The 23,060-nt window shown below is 51.1% G+C and overlaps 1 protein-coding gene across 8 annotated transcripts in view; it reads right to left on the bottom strand.

The window, feature by feature from the left end:
* TRAPPC9 (trafficking protein particle complex subunit 9) overlaps positions 1 to 23,060 on the bottom strand; it is a 386,159-nt gene that overhangs the window by 299,437 nt on the left and 63,662 nt on the right. For all 8 annotated transcript variants that reach the window (XR_009740729.1, XM_061438516.1, XM_061438519.1 and 5 more), the window contains 2 exons: positions 8,727 to 8,853; positions 3,224 to 3,369 (listed from right to left, as the gene is read on the bottom strand). Coding sequence is in view for 7 of the 8 variants with exons in the window: in XM_061438516.1 (XP_061294500.1) it covers positions 3,224 to 3,369; positions 8,727 to 8,853 (273 nt within the window). In the remaining variant the exon portion in view is untranslated. The remainder of the gene's footprint in view (positions 1 to 3,223; positions 3,370 to 8,726; positions 8,854 to 23,060) is intronic.

The following is a 23,060-nucleotide window of genomic DNA, read 5'->3' as shown; positions in this document are numbered from 1 at the left end:
CTGAGTCAATTGCCAGAAAGGTATTAGAAGCCACGGAATATAAATTACACTTTCCTACCCATGGGTCTCCAACAAATAACATGCATTTTGGCTGAAGTTTCTGTTATATCCAGGAAAAAATCCTGCATCATCCACTGAATTTATCCCCAGCTCAGAGTAACTTCTCACTGTCTTCAAGGAAAAACTTTTTTTTTTTTCCTGGAAAATTCCCAGGAAATCCCTGGGAATTCCCTGGCAGTCCAGTGGTTAGGACTCCACAGTTCACTGCCAGGGGTGTGGGTTCAATCCCTGGTCGGGGAACTGAGATCCCATAAGCCACGCAGTGTGGCCAAAAAAATAAAAAATAAATAAAGGAAAATATCTCTGGGCTTTGAGTCATAAACCATGGACAAAGCCTGAGCTCTGCCACTTCCTTCCCGACCTAGGGCAGCAATGTACATTCACTCAATCTTAATTTTCTCATCGATAAATTGGGAACATGACACCTGCATCACTGGATGAGGTGAAAACCCTCTGCAGCAAGTACAGAGTACTCTTTTCATAAAAGGAAGCCTCAGCAGTTTCTAAAGATTAGAGAGGAAAGGAGGAAACGCCAGCTTCGAGGGCTGGGACCTAGCAGCCATATGGCGCCCGACTCAGGGGGGCCCACGTTCTGTTTAGGGCCTTCTCTGTCTCCAGAGTCTTCCTAATGTTTGAACAAAGGGGCCCCACATCTTCCTTCTGCATGAGGCCCCACAGATCATGCTGCTGGTCCTCAGAAGGAGTCTCATGTCTCCAGTCCCCCAGATCACCTTAAGAAGCTTCTGTACACAAGCTTCTGTAAAAGTTTCCTAAAACGTCCTTTAGGGAGAAAACTTACCATCAACCCTATATCAATATCAATATCAATAACCTCAGATATACAGATGGCACCACCCTTATGGAAGAAAGCAAAAGGAACTGAAGAGCCTCTTGATGAAAGTGAAAGAGAAGAGTTAAAAGTCTGGCTTAAAACTCAACATTCAGAAAACTAAGATCATGGCATCTGGCCCATCACTTCATGGCAAATAGATGGAGAAACAGTGGAAACAGTGAGAGACTTTATTTTTGGGGGCTCCAAAATCACTGCACATGGTGACTGCAGCCATGAAATTAAAAGACGCTTGCTCCTTGGAAGAAAAGCTATGAGCAACCTAGACAACATATTAAAAAGCAGAGACATTACTTTGTCAACAAAGGTCCATCTAGTCAAGGCTATGGTTTTTCCAGTGGTCATGTATGGATGTGAGAGATGGACCCTAAAGAAAGCTGAACACCAAAGAATTGATGCTTTTGAACTATGGTGTTGGATAAGACTCTTGAGAGTCCCTTGGACTGCAAGTAGATCCAACCAGTCCATCCTAAAGGAGATCAGTTCTGGGTGTTGATTGGAGGGACTGATGCTGAAGCTGAAACGCCAATACTTTGGCCACAGTGTGGCCAACTGACTCATTCGAAAAGACCCTGATGCTGGGGAAGACTGAAGGCAGGACGAGAAGGGGACGACAGAGGCTAAGATGGTTGGATAGCATGACTGATTCGATGGACGTGAGTTTGAGTAGGCTCTGGGAGTTGGTGATGGATAGGGAAGCCTGGCGTACTGCAGTCCATGGGGTCACAAAGAGTTGGACACGACTGAGTGACTGAACTGAACTGAACGAGACCCAAAAAGAACAGCCAGAGACTCCTACAATGTCCAGGAGACAAACCTTGTTAACTCTGTAATGATGGGCCCAGGTCCACCCGGGGGAAGGGGCCTGGAAAGTGGCCTCCCCACCATTGAGAGACCCCTGAGACTCTGATGTGAACAGGACCCAAGCCCCCCATCTCCAAGAGATCAAAGGGGGCGTCCCCTGGCAGATGGGCACTGCTCGCTGGCATGTGCGGGAGATGCCCAGGACCAGCTCCACCACTGCTCAACCACGAGGTCCACCCACCCCTTGCTCCCAGCCTCTCTGGCATCTTCTCCAGGGCAGAGGAGCAGTCAGGAGGCCAGAGCTGTCTCTCAGAATCACAGACTAGAACTAGAACATCAAAGATTCATATTCGCACCACAAGTGCCAGCTGGGTGGGGCCCTGCTCCCCTAAGAGCCAGGAGACTGCTGCAGTCGGTCACTCAGCCAGAGCAGAGCCCTGAGACTGGAACAAGAGGTCACATTCAAAAAACAGCGAGTGGTCGTGTGGCTGGGGCCACAGAGCAGGGGCAGAAAGGTGGGAGGAGGTGAGCGGAAAGGCAGACAGCGTGCGGCGGGCAGGGTCAGCTCCGGATGTGAGTGGTGGGTGAGCGCACTCGGACTGCTGCACCCTGCAGAGAAGAGCCTCGAGAAGCCAGGACGCCAGGGTGCAAAAAGAAGAAAAAAGGAAGACAGAGAAGCCAGCACTGAGTTGCACAAGCTTTGCGGGTCTTCCACTGAAACTTCTCGGACACAGTCAGCAATGACCAACCAGTGACCCGCCTCTCAGCCCTGCAGCTTTGTCACTGCGACTCGCAGGCACCACAATCCCCAAGTGCGCAGGGTCCAAGGAGGGGGAGCGGTGAGGAATGAGGCCTGCGGCACGGCCAGCTTGGGGGAGGGCACGGAGGCACGGGGTGGCACAGGAGAGCTCTGGGGGTCACGGGGACAGTAAAGCAAGGGGGCCGTGTCCTGGGACACGGCAGGAGGCTGAGTGCACAGAGAAGCCCGTGAGGATCCTCAGCAGTGAGTTGCCCCGCCCCACCCACCCCCAAGACACAATGCCACGGCGCCTTGCAGAGCCGCCAGGCCTCTCAGGAGAGGCAACGACCGTCAGCGAGACACAAAACGAGCACTGCCAGCCTTCAAACGGGACAGTGATGGGACGCCCTTATGCCCATTCAGTCCTGAACAAAGACGACCTTTAATCTCCGTGGATGATTCAGAAGTCACTCCAGGCTTGGAAAATCACCCTGATCTCCAAGTACCTCTCCTTTGTAATTGACCTAAGTCTTGAATAACAGAGGTCTTCTGGCTTCTAGAACTTTCACAAAACCTCCTTTTATGAAATAGATACTAAAAAGGCAGACCTATAGGCAGTGGTCAGACAAAGCCAGCAAGCGGAATACACCTGAGTGAGGGTATATCCCACGGGCTCACGTGAACCACATCAAGTCTCACGATCTCAAGTCCAGACAAGCCCCCGGGGTCGGGTGGCTGAACACGGCCCGGAAGCCCGGCGGCCCGCCTACCTATCTTCTTGCTGCGCTCCTCCCCGCGGCTGTGGGCGATGATCGGGGAGTAGATGAAGGGGCTCTTGGCCGACACGCTTGGGCCCAGCGAGCTCTTCATCTTCTGCGGCCGGAGGCTGGCAGGAAGGTCCAGCAGTTTCACACGCCTGTTATTTCAAAGGGAACAAAAATACTTCAACTGCCTTGTTAGCTTGGCTTCAGCGTAAATACGACCAAATATCTGGTGTTACACGGACAATAAATCAAACAGCAGATACACTGAGGGGAGGAAAAGCACTCAGCTTTGCAGGACACGGCAGAGAAGGCAGCACAACTCGCCCCCCAGCCCCAGACAGTCCCGGGAGAGAGGACGTCTGTGGGCAGACGGAGCCTGGCCCTCGGCCTGCTCCACTGGGACGGCGGCACCCACCAGCCGCGGGCCTGCCTTCCCTGCGCTCAGGCTCCTGGGCTGTCACACGAACCACTGAGAGGATTCGGGGAGGCGCGGCGGGTCCACTCCCACTGCTCTGCAGAAGCTGCTCCCTCCTTCCTTCCTCGGGCGAAGGGCGGCAGCCCTGTCGGCTCTGCTTACGTGCACATCCGGTTCTGCATTTGCACAGTCTGCGCCTCACTAAACCGCTTTTCCAGCTGTGGATGTCTGCTAGTGATGCCAGTCAGCCTGGACTGAAGGCCCACGGTCCACAGAGCCAGACCTCAGGCCCGTGCCCACTGCTGCCCACGCGCCATCCCAACTAAACCTCCTCCGCTTCCTGAGCCACGGTGCTATCACCATCACCTCCAAGTCCTCAACTAGGAAACCGACACAGGGGAGAGGAAGCATGTTGACCGACGCCCACAGCTGGAAACGGGCCAGGAGCACACAGCACGTCCTGCAGTTCCGGCACGCTGGCCGCCCTTGGGAGGGACAGGGGGCAAGACAGCGAGACTGAAGGCACGGTGAGGGGCAGAGGGTGGGTCAGAAGGTTGGGGGGCCCTGAGCCCCTCCCCACCCACAGCCCCTCTGCAGGAGGAAAGGCTGGAGGGTCGGGAGGGGAAGCCACGCGGGTCCCTGGGAGACAAAGCACTCCCAGGGGCGCCCCGCCTCCTCCTCAAGGCAGTCCTGGGGGCCGGACACGAGCAGACGGACGCGCCTGGATCGCTGAGTGACCTCAGGGAGGTCAGCCACCCTGGAAAGCTACCTGCCCGATCTGCATCAGACACCACGAGAAGGAGACGTCAACCTGGGCCGTGCTGAGGGCTGATCTCTCTGAGATTCTAGGGGCCATGTTTCTGCCACGGCACAGGCTAATCTGTGCTGACTACGTATATATGTCTGTGTGTGTGTGTGTCTATAAACTAGAGACCGCCTCAGAGAATCCACGACATCACACCTTTCTCAGCTCTCCCGGCCTCCACTGTGACCCTGTCCTGCACACGAGCACCCCCACCACTCCGGCCATCACCGACGGCTCCTGAGCCTGGCCCTGGGGAGGGCCAGGTCACACGTGTGATCCTCACCTGTTCCCACCACGACTCGAGGCAGAGGCGGTGCTCACCCGCCTCAGCTCTTCAAGAAAGGCCTCTATCCTGCACTTTCTCTGCCTCCTCGCCTTTGCAAGCCCCTCCCGCGTGCTTTTCTCGTACAGGATCAGAATCGCTCAGTTTTCTGTTTGTTCGGCCGTGAGCTTTCCGAGGACGGGGCACCCAGGGCCTCATTTGTCTCGAGTCCAGCGCTGGTGCAACACACCAATGCGGACCTCTCAGTGAATGTTGAATGAATAAACTCCCAAAAGCTGGATTTCCAACTCAGCTTCCAAATCTTTCAAAGCCGTATCCTCAAGGCTAAGCAGTTTATCACCAACAGCGGCAAATCCCAGCCCTCTGTGCACAAAAAACCCGGCTGTGCTGTGCTGTGCAAGTCCTCACGCTGGCCGAGGTGCCACGACCGATGAGCGTCTCACGCCCACTGCATCCAGCCCGGGGGGGACGCGCCTGCAACAGCCACAGACCTGAGCGCAGTGAAGGACCCACCAGCTGGGCAACAGCAAGGAGGGCTTCACCCCGGATCTCCAGCCTCTCACCCAAAACAGGAAAGATGATCAGTACCTGACGACGCTGTCGAGGAGGTCCCGTGGACGTGCCCCCGGGCTCCATGCTTCCTGGAGGAGGGACAGCCTAGGGTAGGGTCCCAACCTCACCCTCCCCTCACCCCTCCTAAGGGAGAGGGCAGATCTGGCAGGAGAACCAGCGTGTGCGCCGCTCAGGCCCTTCTGCGGCCTGCCTGCCGAGCGAGAGCAGGGATTCTGCCTGGCTCTTGGCGCGACGGGATGGGGCCGGCCCTAGGGCTCTGTCAGAGGCTGGGGAACATCTGGGCAGCCCTGAGTCACACTGGGCACGGGCTCCACCGTCCACCTGAGACAGATGTTTCTTTCTGCTGATTCCAAACTCGGGCAGAGAAGGGAGAGTGGTCTAAAGCGGAGACCTTCAAACCTTCACTCTGAAAACTGAGTTGATATGCATGGCAACTCACTCCTGGGAAATCCCAGAGACAGAGGAGCCTGGCGGGCTACAGTCCATGGGGTTGCAAAGAGCTGGACACGACTGAACGACCAAACAACAAGACAAAGCACCTGTGACAACACCCGACACACGGCAGGCGCACAAGAGCCCTGCTCCTCCCTCCCTAAAACAGCACGCGCCTACAGGCTCAGAGAGCCGAGTCCCTGCAAGAAGGACAACAGCCGCGGGCGGAGGCACGGGAACGAAGCGCCGGGCCCAGCGCCGCTGCGAGCACCCTGCTGAACCTGGACCGGCAGCATGGACTCATGTCTGTGCGTGCTCACCGATAAACGACACCATCTCCTCGCAACACAGATAGCTTTCTACTCGGTGCCACTGTCACCACCTAAAAACGAGGTGTCACCTGTCATCCTAGTAATCATCGACTCAAGCACAGAAACCTCAGATCACATGAAAGGCTTTTAAAAACTGCAGAGGGATTCCGAGGGCATGGTCAGACAGAAAAGAAACCCAACAAGCCAGCCATAGCATTCATTCGTAACTCAAAGTCCAGCATCAAATGTCTGCCCATAAAATGTACCCAGAAAAAGTCACTCAAGGCACGTGACCTAAAGCATAACTCATTCAGCATAAACTGCTGTGAAACTAATAACATTGTATTTGGTCTATGGAGCGGCCAACAGTAAAGCAGAAGTCCAGGGATGACGCTTTCAGAACAAGAATTATTTTGAGGGATTCCGTTTGGAAACGTTTGGTATTTTAAAAGCTGATACCTCAGGATACTGTGGCTAATAAGGATGATGCAAAGTAGAGGTGGGACACTCATTAGGAAAATGACAGAAAATATGTTGGTAAGAAAGCCATGGGACAACTCCGCTTACCTTTTCTCTCGGTTTTCAATTCCTCAACCTTATTTACAGGGGAGACATACCTGAGAATCTCCTGGCTATCTCTGCACAGATGGGCAACAGTCAAAGCTGCCCAAGTCGGGTGATGGGGCCCACGGGGCTGGGGCAGAGCTCCCCAGGGGAGGGAGGGCAACATGGTAGCCATGGTAACCAGTACAGTAGGGAACTGACCAAATGAGCAACCAGATTGAGGTGAATGGGAGACAGGTTTCCCCTGTCTGAGAAGGGCTTACAGATACTAGAAGGACCCCTAGGTGCTGGGTGGAATTGGAGTTTAGGTATCAGTATGAACTCAGCTTCCAGTACACAGAGACATGCAGAAATGACCATGGGCATGAACACGCGGTGAGCAACGTGTGTCTATAAATAGACGCTGCCCAGCTCTGTCCACCGTGAGCAGCAGCAACCCGACAGTGAGGCGCACACACAGCACCCAGATCTTAACTTCAACTCCATCAAAAGGAAGCAGGGCTCTTGCAGGAAACGGCCAATGTGGGACTAGGAGCAGGGACTCGGATCTGAGCCCATGACTCAGCAGAAGTGCCGGAGAGCAGGGGTGTCTGTGGAAGCTCCCAGGAGAAGGAAGCTTTATCTTCCTTCCACAGGCAGCACCTTCTCTTCTCCCAGCCACTGCAGGACGGGGAGCCGCAGCTGCCAGCCTGATGCTACCAAGAACCTGAGACTAAAGCCTGGCTGCAGAGGGCAGAGCTGAGAGGGGAAAGAGGCAGGTGCTGGTGAGACTGTCTGACGCCTGGCTCCAGCCCTGCCTGAATCCCTCTCCTGGATTCTGTAGGTATATGTGCCATAAACCCCCCTGTGCCTAAGACAATCTGGGTCAGATGTTCTGAGGACTGCTTACAAAGAATCCTGATGGCTGGATCCGTTCATTCGCTCAACACACACGAGCACCTAAGGGTTGCAAAAACAAAGGTCTCTCTAGGGAGCTTGCAGACAGAGCGAAGGTGTATAATCACATTCCATAAATGAAATGGAAGAGGACATGGAAGATGCTCCTGGCTGGCTAACCCAGCACCACTCTGTCCCCTTCTCCCTTCCCGACCTGCATTACAGAGATTGGGAGAGTTAAACCCTATTTCCTCAACCTCTCTTACAACCAGCAGTGGCCAGAAGATGCAATCCTGGTCAAGGACACTGGGGCAGAAGTCCACTGTGAGTCTGTCAAGATCATTTTTGCTATGCTAGTAAACAAAAGATAGGTGCCCCCGCCCTGGCCCTTCTTCCTTTATCCTATCCTGGATGTAGATGTGTCATCTGGACCTGCAACAGCCGTTTGGTCATCATGAGGTAAAGACAGCATTACAGAGAAGCCACCTGTTTCCAACTTCTTAATAAATAAAAAAAAATAACCTCTTATTTCCTATCCACTACTAGGTTTTCTGCTCTTTGCCACTGAAACAATTGGTAATTATCCAGAAGGTGTAATTATTTCTATCTGAGGGGCTCAGGGAAAAGGTTTTATGGAAGAGATAATCTTTAAACTAAATCTTGGAAGATGACTGAATGCCGCCAGCCAGAGCAAGGGAGGGAAAGGCCCTGTAAGCAGGAGGCGGAGCTGAGCACAGAAATGAAACCTGCCATACAATCGGCCTGCTCAGCATTTTCATGAGGGTGTATGGGGCTGGGGGTCCGCAGGAATAAGGAAGGGCTTGCAGCCAGTTGGGAGACAGAGCAGCCATGGACAGTCCTGTGAGCCCCACAAAGCAAGGGAGTGGAGGCGCTCTGAGGCCTGTGTGCCGGGGTGCACAGTGGCACCCGGACACGGGTAAGTGCCACGAGGCCTGGTCTGTCTCCATCACGCAGAAAGGCCATGGCTTGGCTGCGGAACCAGGCAGACACAGGCCAGAGTGGCTCTGCCAGTGGAAAGGAACATGGCGACAGCTGTTCTGTGATGGCCCTGGTCTGACTCTCATCTATGAAACACGCTTCACAGGCAGCAGCTGAGACTTCACGAGACAACAAACCAAGTACATAAGCAGCCACAAACGGGAACCCTGCTGCAGATCTACATCCCTGCTCAGAACAAAGCAGGCGCTAGGAGCGAGCTCGCCTCCTGCGCTCCGGCCAGCTTGTCCTACCTGACGATGGGCAGCTTGGTGAAGGGCACTGGGGGCAGCGTGAGCCCGTCTGGGAGGGTGAGGAGTTCCATGGTCCCGGGACACTTGGAGGTATAGTTCTCCAGGCTCTGTGTCACATCCTTTTTTTCTGATGAGAAAATAAAAATAAAGGTTAATTAAACCAAAGAAAAAGGAGGAGAGAGTGATTTTTTTTTTTGCTCTATTTTTTTGAGCAAAAATAAAATTCTTAACCCAATACTTGACAGTCCAATAAGTCCAATCTTCTGACAGAAATAAAGGGGCAGCGACCACAAGAGACAAAAAGAATCCAGAAGCTTTATTCAATTTGTTTAAATAATCACTGGTGGCTGCTCCACATAAGGGTCTGTGGATAAAAAGGAAATTAAGCTACCATCTCCTAGGAGATTTCATTTTCCAAGAGAATAAAACCTTATCAAATTTCAAGAAAGTCGATGGGTGGGCAGGCAGGACTAGAGAATTGGTACATTTTATTACTTAACAAATATTTTTCCAGCAATTACTAGGTACCAAGCAAAATGCCAGGGTCTGTCCCCAAGGAGTGCACAGTCCGTCTGTATAACAGATACTTAAGCAAATAATTACAAATCAATATTTTTATTTAAAAGTAAAGCTTTTTGAGACAAGCTTTGTGGTTTTCCACACCTCACCCCCATGCCTTTCACTAGGAGGGAGGAGGGGAGGATGCAGGTAATAGAGGAAGTTTGCTTGTCACCCACAAGGGGCTCCAGACACAAGCTCACAGACTCTGTGACACCTCGGAGCTCGAGAGTGCTTCCTGCTGGAAAACCCGTGGTAGCTCGGAAGGCAGGCACCGCTGTTCCCATTTTGCAAATGAGAAAACTGAGCCCAAATGAAGTGAAGTGAAGCCGCTCAGTCGTGTCCAACTCTGCGACCCCATGGACTGTAGCCTACCAGGCTCCTCTGTCCATGGATTTTCTAGGCAACAGTTCTTGCCTGTTCTTGCCTGGAGAATCCCAGGGACAGGGCATCTTGGTGGGCTGCCGTCTATGGGGTCGCACAGAGTCAGACACGACTGAAGTGACTCAGCAGCAGTACTGGAGTGGATTGCCATTTCCTTCTCCAGGGGATCTTCCCGACCCAGGGATCAAACCCAGGTCTCCCACATTGTAGACAGACGCTTTACCATCTGAGCCACCAGGGAAGTCAAGGCCATGTCAAAAATCCCAAGTTTGGGACTTCCCTGGTGGCTCAGTGGTAAAGAGACTGCCTGCCAATTCAGAGGACATGGGTTTGATTTCTGGATTGGGAAGATTCCACATGCCTCAGAGCAACTGAGCCTGTGCACCCCAACTTCTGAGCCTGTGCTCCAGAGCCTGGGCACCACCTCTACTGAGCCCACAAGTCCAAGAGCCCTGCTCTGCAACAGGAGAAGCCACCGCAAAGAGAAGCCTGCACACCGCAACCAGAGAGTAGCCCCCACTCGCCACAGCTAGAGAAAAGCTTGAGCAGCAACGAAGACTCAGAAGAACCAAAAGTAAAGAAATACATAAATAAAATTATATTAAAAAAAAGTCCCGTGTTTGCCCCTCAGCCTGTGGCATCCTCACTCCCACACTCAGAGGTCCACGCCTGCCTGCTTCCTGTCCCGGCTGGCAGGGAGGGTGGAGGACTCGGGGGGAACAGGGGAGCACAGCACAGGGGTGGAGCTTCGGGCCGGGCAGTGAGGCCGGGTTCCAGGACTCGGTCTGGTTCCTCCGCGTCTGTGGGGTGAGCACCTGAGCGGGAGCCCTGTCCTGCCATCTACAGAATGACCAAGAGGGAAACGAGATAACGGATTACAAACAGAGGCTGGTGGACGCAAGGCTGTATGCGGAGGAACACTGACACTGTGACCACCGTCACGGGGCCTGCGGGCACGGGAGGCTGGCACAGAGCACGCGGGGCCGCACAGGGAAGCCACAAGCTCCCAGACCAGAGACTGCACAAAACAACGGCCAGAAAGGGACAGCCCAGTTCTCAGGCATGTGTATTAGTGGGTTAAGGGGTTTTCTGAGTCTAAGCATCATTCCTTAGGGAGCAGGAAGACAGGAAAGCAACCAGAATCAGCCTGGATATAATACAGTAATGCCAATCTGCAGCACAAACAAAATTCTTTAAACAATCAAATCATCTTCAATTTACAGGCAGTAAATCTCCCAAGACAGTGTACTAAAAAGCAGAGACATCACTTAACCAACAAAAGTCCGTGTAGTCAAAGCTATGGTTTTTCCTGTAGTCATGTATGGATGTGAGAGTTGGACCATAAAGAAGGCTGAGCAACGAAGAACTGATGCTTTTGAACAGTGGTGTTGCAGAAGAAGTCCCTTGGACTGCAAGGAGAACCAACCAGTCAATCCTAAAGGAAATCAGTCCTGAATATTCACTGGAGGGACTGATGCTGAAGCTGAAGTTCCAGCACTTTGGCCACTTGATGTGAAAAGTCAACTCACTGGAAAAGACCTTGATGCTGGGAAAGACTGAGGGCAGGATGAGAAGGGGACGACAGGATGAGACAGTTGGATGGCATCACCAACTCGATGAACGTGAGTCTGAGCAGACTCCAGGAGGGAGTGAAGGACAGGGAAGCCTGGTGTGCTGCAGTCCATGGGGTCGCAAAGAGTTGGACATGACTTGGCAACTGAACAACAGAATCTCCCAAAAGGCTCCCACTAAGAGCACTTAAGTGACCTAACTTGCATTACGTTGGGCAGAGCACTCATGGGTTAGGCACCTGATTAGGTGTTGCTATGCTCTCCCAGTAAGCCCTGCTGAAATAAGACAGGTATGAACCTGAGAGTGACGCTCAATGCCTCCTGCAAAGTCACCCAAGGAGGAATGGTACCCAGGTGTCCTGCTGGCTGGCTGCAGTTAACAGGACAGACACAGTGGGGATGTGCACGGCCGTGGGCCTCACTGCAGGGTCTCTGGCTGGGAACCTCCCCTGTCTGTGTCTTGGCCTCTCCTTTTGGGCACTTCTTCTGGGCAGGATTTCCACGTGGGGTATCAGGCCGGCTGTGGAAGCCAGGTAAAGGGTGAACACATGTTCACTTATTTCCCTCGGTCTCTATAGACCCCTGCTCTCCAGCCGAGCCCATGACTCCAGCCACGTGCATTTGCCTTCTCCTCCGTCAGGGAAAATCCTATTGTTCTCTAGAGATGACAGACGGGCAGCCACCTGCCTCTGGAGCAGAACAGGGGCTACAGGGACACCACTAACTCATGAGCTTTCCAGCTAACTCTCCCTGAAGTGATCTGCACTGGTAAGGCAACACGGCTGCAGCAGGGAGAATGGGGCTGGCTTCCAGGAACACGGACTGTCACATAACTTCATGTGCATCTGCAATGTGGGGCCCCCTCCGGGACACGGTTCCTCAGAGACACATGACATCTGCTGTAGAAACTTCACAACTGACAACAGAGGATGAACACATGGTTGCTGGGCAGAAAAGGAGGCTTCGTGTCCAGGGGAAGAACTGTAGAAACCTCAGAGATTGAGAATGACAGAGCAAGCTCAGATCTGCTGAGGCAGCCTGCACGTCCACGCTACGGTCCACGGGCCAGCGCTGTTCTTAGCACAAAGCGCCAGGAAACACGTGCATCACTAGGACGATTCCATGCACAGAGCACATGCTTTGGGCCAGATCCTACACTAGGCCCCTCAGAGGTGAGGCCCTGGCGTATACAGCAGAACTCCAAATCCTCGCCACCCAAAACAGGCATGAGACACCCTCCCACAAACAAAGTTCCTGCCCTGGAGGGAGGGTCTGGGCATTATCATCTCCTTTTGAAAGGTGATAAAAATGAACTCAGGGACAATCTAGGAAATTTGATTGTGGATTGGTGTTAAATGCTACCAAAAATAATTATTAATATTGGGGTATAACATTAACATTGTGATTCTATTAGAAAACGTCCGGTTTTTTTTAGCAATGCATACTAAAGCATGAAGGTTTGAAATGGAATGATGCCTCTGGGATTTTTCTTTAAAATAATTCAACAAATAGGAAAAGTCAGAGATGAAGAAACTGAAAGTCACTCAGTCGTGTCTGACACTCTGTGACCCCATGGACTGTACAGTCCATGGAATTCTCCAGGCCAGAATACTGGAGTGGGTAGCCGTTCCTTCTCCAGGGGATCTTCCCAACCCAGGGATCGAACAGAGGTCTCCTGCATTGTGAGCAGATTCTTTGCCAGCTGAGCCACCAGGGAAGCCCAGAGATGAAGTAAATATATAAAAATCTTGATACTTCTGAATCTGGGAGACTGTTACATGGAAATTCATTTAATTGTTCTTTACACTACTATATTGAAATTATTTCATGGTAAAAACATTTAATGAGCTTGATGCAGTAAAATGATTTGCTCCAGGTCATACAGACAGGAACAGATTTGAGATTCAACCCCAGTTGGCTGAGTCTTCCTGTCCCCACAGATCAGGCCTGACAACAGAGACCCAGTGTTACTGAGGCAGACACAGAAAGTCAAGGCCACGGTGGCTGCTCACCTCCGTTCCACATGCCAAGCCGCGAGGAAGCCTGGGATCAATCCAAAGTCCTCCTAACCACACGACAGGGCCACTGGGATGTGACAAGTCCTTAATGAATGTCACTAAAAATCAACCATCTTAGCCTACTCTGGCTGCCGTGACAAAGCACCATTGATCCTAACTTGAACAGTCAACATTTACTTCTCACAGTTCTGGACACTGGGAGGCCCAAGATCAAGGTACCAGTTCCTGGTTTGCAGACATCCACTTCTCATCACGGCCTCACCTGGCCCTTCCTCAGGTGCATGGGCACAGAGGGAGGAAGGGCCCCCCCTTGACCTAATCTAAACCAGTCGCCTCCCAAAGACTGCCCCCCCAGCACCACCACTCTGGGAGGCAGGTGTGCAGCGTGTGAGTCTGGGCGACGCCAGCATGCAGCAGCATCAGCGGGTCTTGCTCAGCTCCAACCAGAACATCCAACGATCACGTCGGCCAAACTGGAGCAACTGATACACTTGAGAGCTTTTTCCATCCGAGAAACTGAAGAAATCATCCGAACAGAACATTTTTAATAAAAGCCTAGTTATCACCTAACCAGACTGTTCCTTACAGGAGTAGAAAATACTATCATCAAGACTTCTGGCCACAGGCCATTTGCCATTTCAGGACTCAACACTGACATGAAAACCAGCACATCGGGACTTCACACTTTGATTGTTCTGGTCTCTCCTAAGAAATGATCCGAGACAACTATGTGTGCATTGGGTCAGTTACGATACTATAAACAGGCAGAGAAGAGAAAGAAGTATTGGATTGGCCACAAAGTTCGTTCTGGTTTTTCCATAATATGGAAAATCGGTAACATGTTATGGAAAAACTTTTTGGCCAAGCCAGTGTATCTTTTCTTCCAAATCTGAGTTAAGAAAACTGATGAAGGAAGGTGGGGGAGAGGGGAGAATACAGAGGAAAAGCACAGACGTGGCCTGAAACAGTCTGAACGACGCTTTCAGGATCGATTCCAGGGCCTCCACGTGGCGCCAGCTCTGTCGTCTTCGCTGTGCTGACTCAGAAGCAGCCACAGACACGGAGGTGGCCTGCCAGCTTCCTAAGCAGCAACGATCACCAAGCGCTTCACCCCCTCCCACCGTGGCCAGGGGACCACCTGCCCCCCAGCACCCCCACCACACTCTGACACCCACGCAAGGTGGTGCTAACAGGCTAACATCGCAGCTTCTCTCCATTCACTCAGAAAACACCCTTAACGATGACTCTGGGCATTACTTGCCTTCTCTTTGGTTCATAAAGAGAAACATGATGGAGTGATGCTGAAGACCACTGTAGGACCCTCGTGCACTGCTGGTGGGATGCCAAATGAAGCAGCCACTGCGGAAAACAGTGTGGGGCCCCTCAAATAGCTAAGCCTTGAGTTTCTATGGGACCCAGCAGCTCCACTCCAGGGACCCACCCAGAAGAAAGGACTCAGGCGGACAGCCGCACAGCATGCTCACAGCAGCGCTGTTCACAGCCGCCCAGAAGCAGAAACAACCCAAGGGTCTGTCGATGGACAAATAAACAAAATGCGCTACGTACATAAAATGGAACATGACTCAGCCTCATACAGGAGGAACATTCCGATCTGTGCTCCAACAAAGATGTGCCTTAAGAACAATACGATAAGGGAAATAGCCAGTCACAAAAAGAAAAATACCTATGATTCTACTTACAGAAGGTACCGAGAATGGTCAAATCCATAGACAGACAGCAGAGCAGAGGTTACCAGGAGCTGGTAGCAGAGATCGGAAATATGTTTAGTGGGTCCAGGGCGGCTGCTGCTGCTGCTGCTGCTGCTAAGTCGCTTCAGTCGTGTCCAACTCTGTGCGACCCCACAGACGGCAGCCCACCAGGCTCCCCCATCCCTGGGATTCTCTAGGCAAGAACACTGGAGTGGGTTGCCATTTCCTCCTCCAATGCATGAAAGTGAAAAGTGAAAGTGAAGTCGCTCAGTAGTGTCCGACCCTCAGAGACCCCATGGACTGCAGCCTACCAGGCTCCTCCGTCCATGGGATTTTTCAGGCAAGAGTACTGGAGTGGGTCTGTTTGATAAAAAAGAAAAGTTCCAGAAGTAGAGAGTGGTGATGACTGCACAACATGATGAATGCCCTCAACGCCAATGAATCGTACACTCAGGGGCTTCCCTGGTGGTCTACTGGCTGAGACTCCATGCAAGGGGCACAGCTTCATTCCCTGGCTGGGAACCAGATCCCACAGGCCACAGTTGAGGATCCTACAGGCTGCAACTGAGGATCCTGCAGGCCGCAATGAAGACCCGGCGCAGCCAAATCAATAAATAAACAAAAGTAAATATTAAACAAAGACAGAATGGCAAATCTTATGTTTATCTTACCACAATTTTTAAAAATCAAGGAAAAAAGTAACATTGTGCGCCGGGCACAGTTAAAGGTCCTGGAGATAGAGATGTTTAGACACGACCAAGGATGCCACAATCTAATTAATCTATTTATTATCTCTGACTTAGAGTAAAAGGGATTTGATGTCAGAGAGGACCTAGGAGCTGCAGAAGATGCGGGATTCAAGCCTGGGACCAAGAAGAAGGGCTGCGGAGTCCAGGTGGAGGTCAGGGTCACTGAGCACGAGGCAAACATGGGATGAGAGAGGTCCAGGGGTCTTCTGAGCCCAAGAAAGACAGCCTGCCCAGACGGCCTCAGTAAGTGACATTACAGAGAACACACAGGTATCATGAAACGTGATATCCAGCCAGTGAAGCATCTTACAACCAAGAAAAATGAACTTGGCTTTCCCTCACCCCACAGACACATCCAGGAAGCACCATGGTCCAACCACGAAGGCCGCGACACTCATGTGCCGCCACTACCAAGACTAATGATCCGCCAAGCCAGCAGTGCAGAGTAAGTCCTGTCGTGCACCGAGAAAACAAGCCTCTCCGTGACGTGAGGCTGACTGACTCAGACCAACTCGCGCTGAGCCACGGTAACTGCTTCCCGTCAGCAGTCCTCTCTACTTGCTTTTCACTTAATTTACGTGGTGACGGGTTGGAGGACCTGAGAAGCAATCATTCAAGTACACCAGAGACCAAATATTTTCCCTCGTTGTTTTCAAATTTATAAACATGTTCTACCAAAACGAAAGGCAATGATGGGAAGCCGTCAACTTGTTACATAACCAGCCATTTAAAACACTACCTAGAAAATGTGTAAATATCTCTAGAGATCTCAACATAACTCCCAGAAGGGAGGATGATCTTAAGAATCGAGACTTAATAAATGATTAGCAAGAAACTCACAGCCAATTATGAGGTAACGGTTAGATAAGCTATGGTGCAAAAACATAATGCAATGTACGCAATCATTAAAAATGGCATTTATAAAGAATCTGCAGCATGAAAAATATTTTATGATATACAGAAAGTCAGGATTCAAAATAATATTTTTGGAAAATTGTAACTTCAAAGATCAATCCAAATTTTAAAAAAATAGAAAACAATACAAAAGAAATACATAAAATATTAATGGTGTGTGTATTTGCCCATGTAGGGCTATATACAATTTTTCCTTTCTGTTTATATCTTTCAAGATTTCTAAAAGAAGCATATACTATTTGTATAGTAAAAGTTATTCTGGGACTTCCCTGGCGGTCCAGTGGTTAAGACTCTGTGCTCCTAATGCAGGGAACATGGCTTTGATCCCTAATAGGGGAACTAAAATCTCTCCTGACGCACAGCATGGCCAAAAAAATTCCAAAACTACTTTGAGTTTCCAGAGAGCCTTGTGAAGGAAAGTCAGCGCCCGTTCACCGACGTTCCCTAGCAGTGAAGAACACAGCACCCTAAGACGGCAGTGGAGGAAGGCGTGCTGAGGGTCCCCGCCCCGACAGAGGGGTTTCTGTAAGGACATCGACAGCCCTTCCCAGGGCCGCTGCCGCTCTCGGAAATGCTCAGAAACCACAGCAGTGCAGCAAGCGACACTGAATGAGGCCTCCCCGTCCAGCAGGCACTGTGCCAGCAGCCCGCACGTGTGACCTCATTAAATCATCCCGGCACCTCATGGAAGAGACGCCACTGTTCTCCCGGCTTCACAGATGAGCAAACTGAAGCTTAGAAAGGTCTTAATCTGGGTCAGAGTGCTTCTACCTCCCCAGCAGGCTCTCACTTGTCATCAGCCATCAGCTGCTCAGCCATCTCCCTTCCTTCCAAAACTACTTCATATTTCATTCAACGTGCCTTTAACAAAGACCAAGTCTCTGCCCTATGAAAGGAAAAGCCCTCCCTTAAAGCGCTCAGCTGGGCCCCCTCACCTTCAAGGACCATGAGATCTCCTAAATCCTCAGCCTCCTCCAATGCCTGGTGGGGTCTCAGTGAACACATACAAAGAAATAATTTGGGAAAGGTAACGTTAAATTAATTCAATTCGTATTTGTCGGCTATCTTCTTGGTAAAAAACATTGTCCAAAATGATGAAAGGTGAGTAAGCAAGACATGGTCTGATCCCCAAGGAACCAGTAATCTAGTGAGGGAACCAAGTGATGAAATTAATCTTAGGACATAATGAAACAGTGCTTAATTGAGAATCAGGTAAAGTAATGAAGAGATGAAGAGGAAGGAATTATTACTCTCTTAATAACATTGGAAACAGGAAAAGTACAAGGACCGAGCAAGCTACCATAAAAGAACATGAAAAAAAAATTGATTTTAAAGGTCCAAAATATATGAAATACAGATAACGTAGATGAAGAAAGTATGAAATTAGGCTGAAAAGATGGCCTGAGTCAAACCCTGAGCATCCTTGAGATGGAGCTGGGCCTTTACTAGACGGGACGGGCAGTCACTGCAGGTTCTAAGGAAGAGAAGGGCGTGATTTAGTTTGCGTTTCAAGGAGAAAATTCTGGCTTCAGTGCGAAGAGTGGATCAAGAGCAGAGTAAGGGACAGGACACGATGTTAGGAGCCGATCCAAGAAACAGGTGTTGAGAGTCTAGCCTTTATTTAGAGACTGGAGAACCAACAAGGTCCCACTTCAAAGCACAGAAAACTATAATCAATATCCTATGATAAATCATGATGAAAAGAACATTTTTAAAATGTATGTCTATGTATAACTGAGTCACTTTGCTATACAGCAGAAATTAGCACAGCATTGTAAATCAATGATATTTCCAGTTTTTAAAAACTGACTTAAAGTACAGGCCAAACAATAAGAGATGTAAAAGAAATAAACAAATAAACATTCCAAATTTTTAAAAAATAAAAGTCTGAACCAGGGAAATGATGGTGGAAGGGGGAAGAGGAATCCCATGGGAGAGAGTGTCAAGCATTTAGAACAGCTAAGGAACGCCTCCAGGCAACACACAGGACAGAGGAGAGATGGAAGGACATGAGAAGGACTCCAGCAAGCCTCACGTCTCCGAGAGTAAGAAAACGGCAACACCCTCAGGGAGACGACTGATGCAACGGACGCCCCCACGCCATTCGAAGGACACACCAGCCTTCACCTGGAAACAAGCTCAGAGCTCAGGAGCGGATGTGCAACTTGTGAAACCAGGAGCAAAACGTTAGTTTGCAAACAAGTACGCCGAGAGCTTAACTTTTAAAGCCTCACCACAAATCTTCACAGAACCTTTCAAATGTACGCCTTCTTTGATCCACTTTGTCATTTCTAGTTTTTAAAAACCTTGTTTTTCGCAACTCAAATAATCACTTTTGGGGGAACACAGTGTTTTTAAGCTGAAAGTTTCTTTTCCAGCTGCTCCAGTTTCTTCCCCAAGGGCAGTGTGTGAAACAAACGCACTTCTGTATCCCAGCACTGAAACTAAAAAAAGAAAAAACCTTTTGGATTTTATGACATATGATCACAGGTACAACATAACAGAAGACTTCGTTTTGCAGACACTCCTAACGTGTCCGATGCACCACAGTGCAGGAGGCCCCAGTCCCGGCTGCTGCGGGCCACCCCACTGTCCGCTCTGCAGCAGAGAGCTGACGCGGAGCTGACGGCAGAGGCGGGAAGGGGAAAACAAGGGAAACGAGGGAATGGGGACTCTGCACCAGGAGTGTCTGCAAAACGCCCAACTCCTCTGCTTTCCTGCCCGCCCTCAGCCCCAGGACACAGGGAAGTGGGCCTGAGGGTCCATCCCATCAGGATGAAGCCCCAAGGAGAGGCTTTTTCCAGGCCAAGGCCCAACCCACACTGACACCGGCAATGGAAATCTTCTCATGCATTTTCTTAGGGCTGAGCAGCAAAGCAATGAGCTGGCGATAAAATGAAGGAGAAACTGAGTAAGTTGAGCCTGACATTTCCTATCTCATCCCATCTTTGTCTTTCAAGCAAATGACAACTGCTTCTGGGCTCAGAGATGCCCTTGGTGCAGAAACAAACGAGAAGTGTGGTCTCTGACATGCCCCCACGCAGGCTCTGGTGGGTCACCTCCAACAAGGTCATCAGTCACCCAGCGCACTCAGCCAACAGGTGACAGCTGAGGCCAGCAAACAACAGCATGGACTCCAGAGCCCACAGCCAGGGTCCAAACCCCGGTTTCTCCAAACACCACACAGCAAGCAGCCCTCAGGCATATTAGCCCACTTCCTCCCATCCGGGTACGAACCGGGCCCGACCCTGTGTGCTTCCGAGATCAGGGCAGATGGGGCGCCTTCAGGGAGGCATGGCCGTGGATAAGCTCCCTCCTATGTATCCATCTCCTCACTGTAAAATAAGCCCAAGCCCAGCAGCTACCCTTGTGGGAAACTGTGAGGATTAGGCAACTCCTCCCCGTAGGGCACAGAATACAGAAGGTGCACACGACCGCCGCACACTCAGGACCAAGAAACCTGCGTCAGGGCAAGGCCTGCTCATCGCGTCCGCACCCGGAAGGTGCTGAAACTGAGCAAAGATGGAAGAGGCAGACACTCTAAAGAAACAAACAAACACTGGCTGAGAGAGTGAGAAAATGAATCAACTGAGCTTTGGGAGTGCAGGATTGCAACACGTGAGCACAGGCTCACGAGAAGGTGAGGACGCCCCCGCCTGGAAAGCAGAACTCAGAGCTCAGACTGAGGACTGGGCCACCAGGGATGCAGGAGCCATCGGAGCGGGAGGGTGGGTCGGAGCCTCACACACCCACCTCGGGACCTCCTCTGCCCCGCCTCCTGCTGGCATGTGTGCGCCCACTTCCTCAGTGGTCCCAGGAGGAGCCGTGAGCACCAGACACGCGGTCAGCTGCCAAACGCAGGGTGCTGCTGGTGACACAGTAACTTGTCTCACTAGCTGCTGAGTCGCTAAGTCGTGCCCGACTCGTCGCGACCCCATGGACTGCAGCACGCCAGGCTTCCCTGTCCTTCACATCTCCTGGAGTTTGCTCAGACTCATGTCCATCGAGTCGGTGATGCCATCCAACCATCTCATCCTCTGTCATCCCCTTGTCCTCCCGCCCTCAATCTTTCCCAGCATCAGGGTCTTTTCCAATCAGTCAGCTCTTCGCATCAGGTGGCCAAAATCCACAATATGTGAACAAAGGGAGCCTGAGCTAAGCAACAAGGAAGGAGTTGATACAATTGCCTTCTGGTAGCGCAGGCACTCTGCTGGGTATGGAGGGTCTCAATCCATCCCTGAATTGTTCCCGCCTGAGAGATGAATGAAGTCAGCCTGAGAGCAGGTGTGGAGCTGCTTCTGCTCCTGCCACTCCCTCTGCTGCCACGCCCGCCCATCCAGGCTCCTCTCCACGAGTGAGAAAGCCCAGCCAGAGCTGAGCATCCCTCCCCAGTACGGCTTGTGGGATCTTGGTTCCCCAGCCAGGGATCGAACCTGGACCATGGCAGTGAAAACATCGAGTCCTACCCACTGGATCACCAGGGAATTGCCTCTGGGCAGTCGTCTTACTTCCTCTGAATCCATCTACAGCACGACAAAGACCACCCTCCTCCCCTCACCCACAGATCTGTCCTTTCTCCCCCTGGGGAGAGGAGTTATTCAGACTGACAGCAGAGCCTTGAGATTCAGGATCAATAGGCCCCTTGACCTCTATACCTTCCCAAGTGCCACTAACATTATCCCCCTACATGCATGAAGCATGACCGACATGTAAGAGAGCTGTGGACACCGGGACACCAGAGAGGAACACAGACTCGCCGGTGTGCTGGGGCCACAGCTGGCCAGGCTTGGTCATCAGCTGGGAGCACATGTGGGCACCATCCAACACCGCAGCCTCAGCATAGCCTCAAACCCCCAACGTAACACAGCCAGAGACAAAGGCTCCCCCGTCTGTCTCCATCTAACTATGAAAATCCTGCAGAGAAATTCTCTCTTTATACCTTTAACAGGTTGCTGCTGCTGCTAAGTTGCTTCAGTCGTGTCCGACTCTGTGCGACCCCATAGAGGGCAGCCCATCAGGCTCCCCTGTCCCTGGGATTCTCCAGGCAAGAACACTGGAGTGGGTTGCCATTTCCTTCTCCAATGCATGAAAGTGAAAAGTCAAAGTGAAGTCGCTCAGTTGTGTCCAACTCTTAGCAACCCCATGGACTGCAGCCTACCAGGCTCCTCCATCCATGGGATTTTTCAGGCAAGAGTACTGGAGTTGGGTACCATTGCTTTCTCCATACTTTAACAGGTTACCCCGCTGCTAAAACTCCTGATAAGATCCACCCAAAGGTCTTTAAGCTGGAAAGAACAGTACAGCCTTATGGGGAGAAACATCGACTTCTCAAGTAGGTGAAGTAAGGGACAAGGTTAATGTTTATCAAGCTTCTACTACTGCAGGCAGGAAGCCAAGTGGCTGCTGCACATTATTTCTGATAATCCTCCAGCTAATCAGACATTATCTTCTTAATCTTACAACTGAAAGTAATGTAATGTAATTACATTACTTAGTAATGTAAGTAAATTGTCAAAGGTTACATTTAATCAACAGAAGACACAGGAGGCAAACCCAGGTCTGCCTCAACCCAAGGATCTTGACCCAGATGTCTCTCTGCACTGTGCCCCTTGCGGACACAAGGCTGTACTATCCCCATCCTACACACAGAGCGGTCCAGGCCAGGGACACCAGCATCTCGTCCAAGGCCGCTCAACTACCCCATGGACGATACACATACAATCCTCAAGACAGTAAACTGGATGGTTTCCCAGTTTAAGACCTGCATATGTTGAAACACTTCAGAAGTCAGAAACAAATCAACACAAGTGATAACAATTATGATGTACTGCGCATATATTACGTTTCAGGCTTTTATAAACATGTCTCCACCGCCTAAACCAGCAGAGCAAGGCAGACGTGATCCTCACTTTCCTAATGAGGACACAACGCAGAGAAAACAAGCAATTCCCTTTACCCAGCAGGTACTGAGCCCCTGTGAGCCAGACTTGTGCTAGGCTGGGGCCTGGGGGGGTAAAAAGTCTCCATTCCAGCTGTCCCGCCTTTACACGTGGATCGCTACGGATAAACATCAGTTTTGGGAAGATCACCTTACGATCCGAGTAGAAGACAGAAGAGAGAGAGCGACTTGAGAGGCAAAGAGATGCCGTAGAATGTGTCGCCACATCCCCGACCAGGATGGCAGCCTGCCCCGGAGAGTGCACGCTGGCGCTTCATGCAGCAGACGGGGGGCAGGTGATGGGGAAGCAGGCCTGCACTCCACTGCTGGAGAGCACGCACCGTGCAGACCACCACACCCCACGGGAGTAAAATGCTTTGAGAAGGTACAGAAGGCCCTTCTCAACACCACCCCAGGACGTTCTATCTTGCTTCGCCTAAAACTTGGCAAATTAGTATTTTTCCCATAACTAGTAAAAATGCACTAATATAT

The sequence above is a fragment of the Bos javanicus genome, chromosome 14 (assembly GCF_032452875.1).
Source record: "Bos javanicus breed banteng chromosome 14, ARS-OSU_banteng_1.0, whole genome shotgun sequence".
In the NCBI taxonomy this organism is placed as follows: Eukaryota; Metazoa; Chordata; class Mammalia; order Artiodactyla; family Bovidae; genus Bos; species Bos javanicus.
Note: the sequence above shows the minus strand (reverse complement) of the source record. Positions and strands in the feature narration are given on the sequence as shown.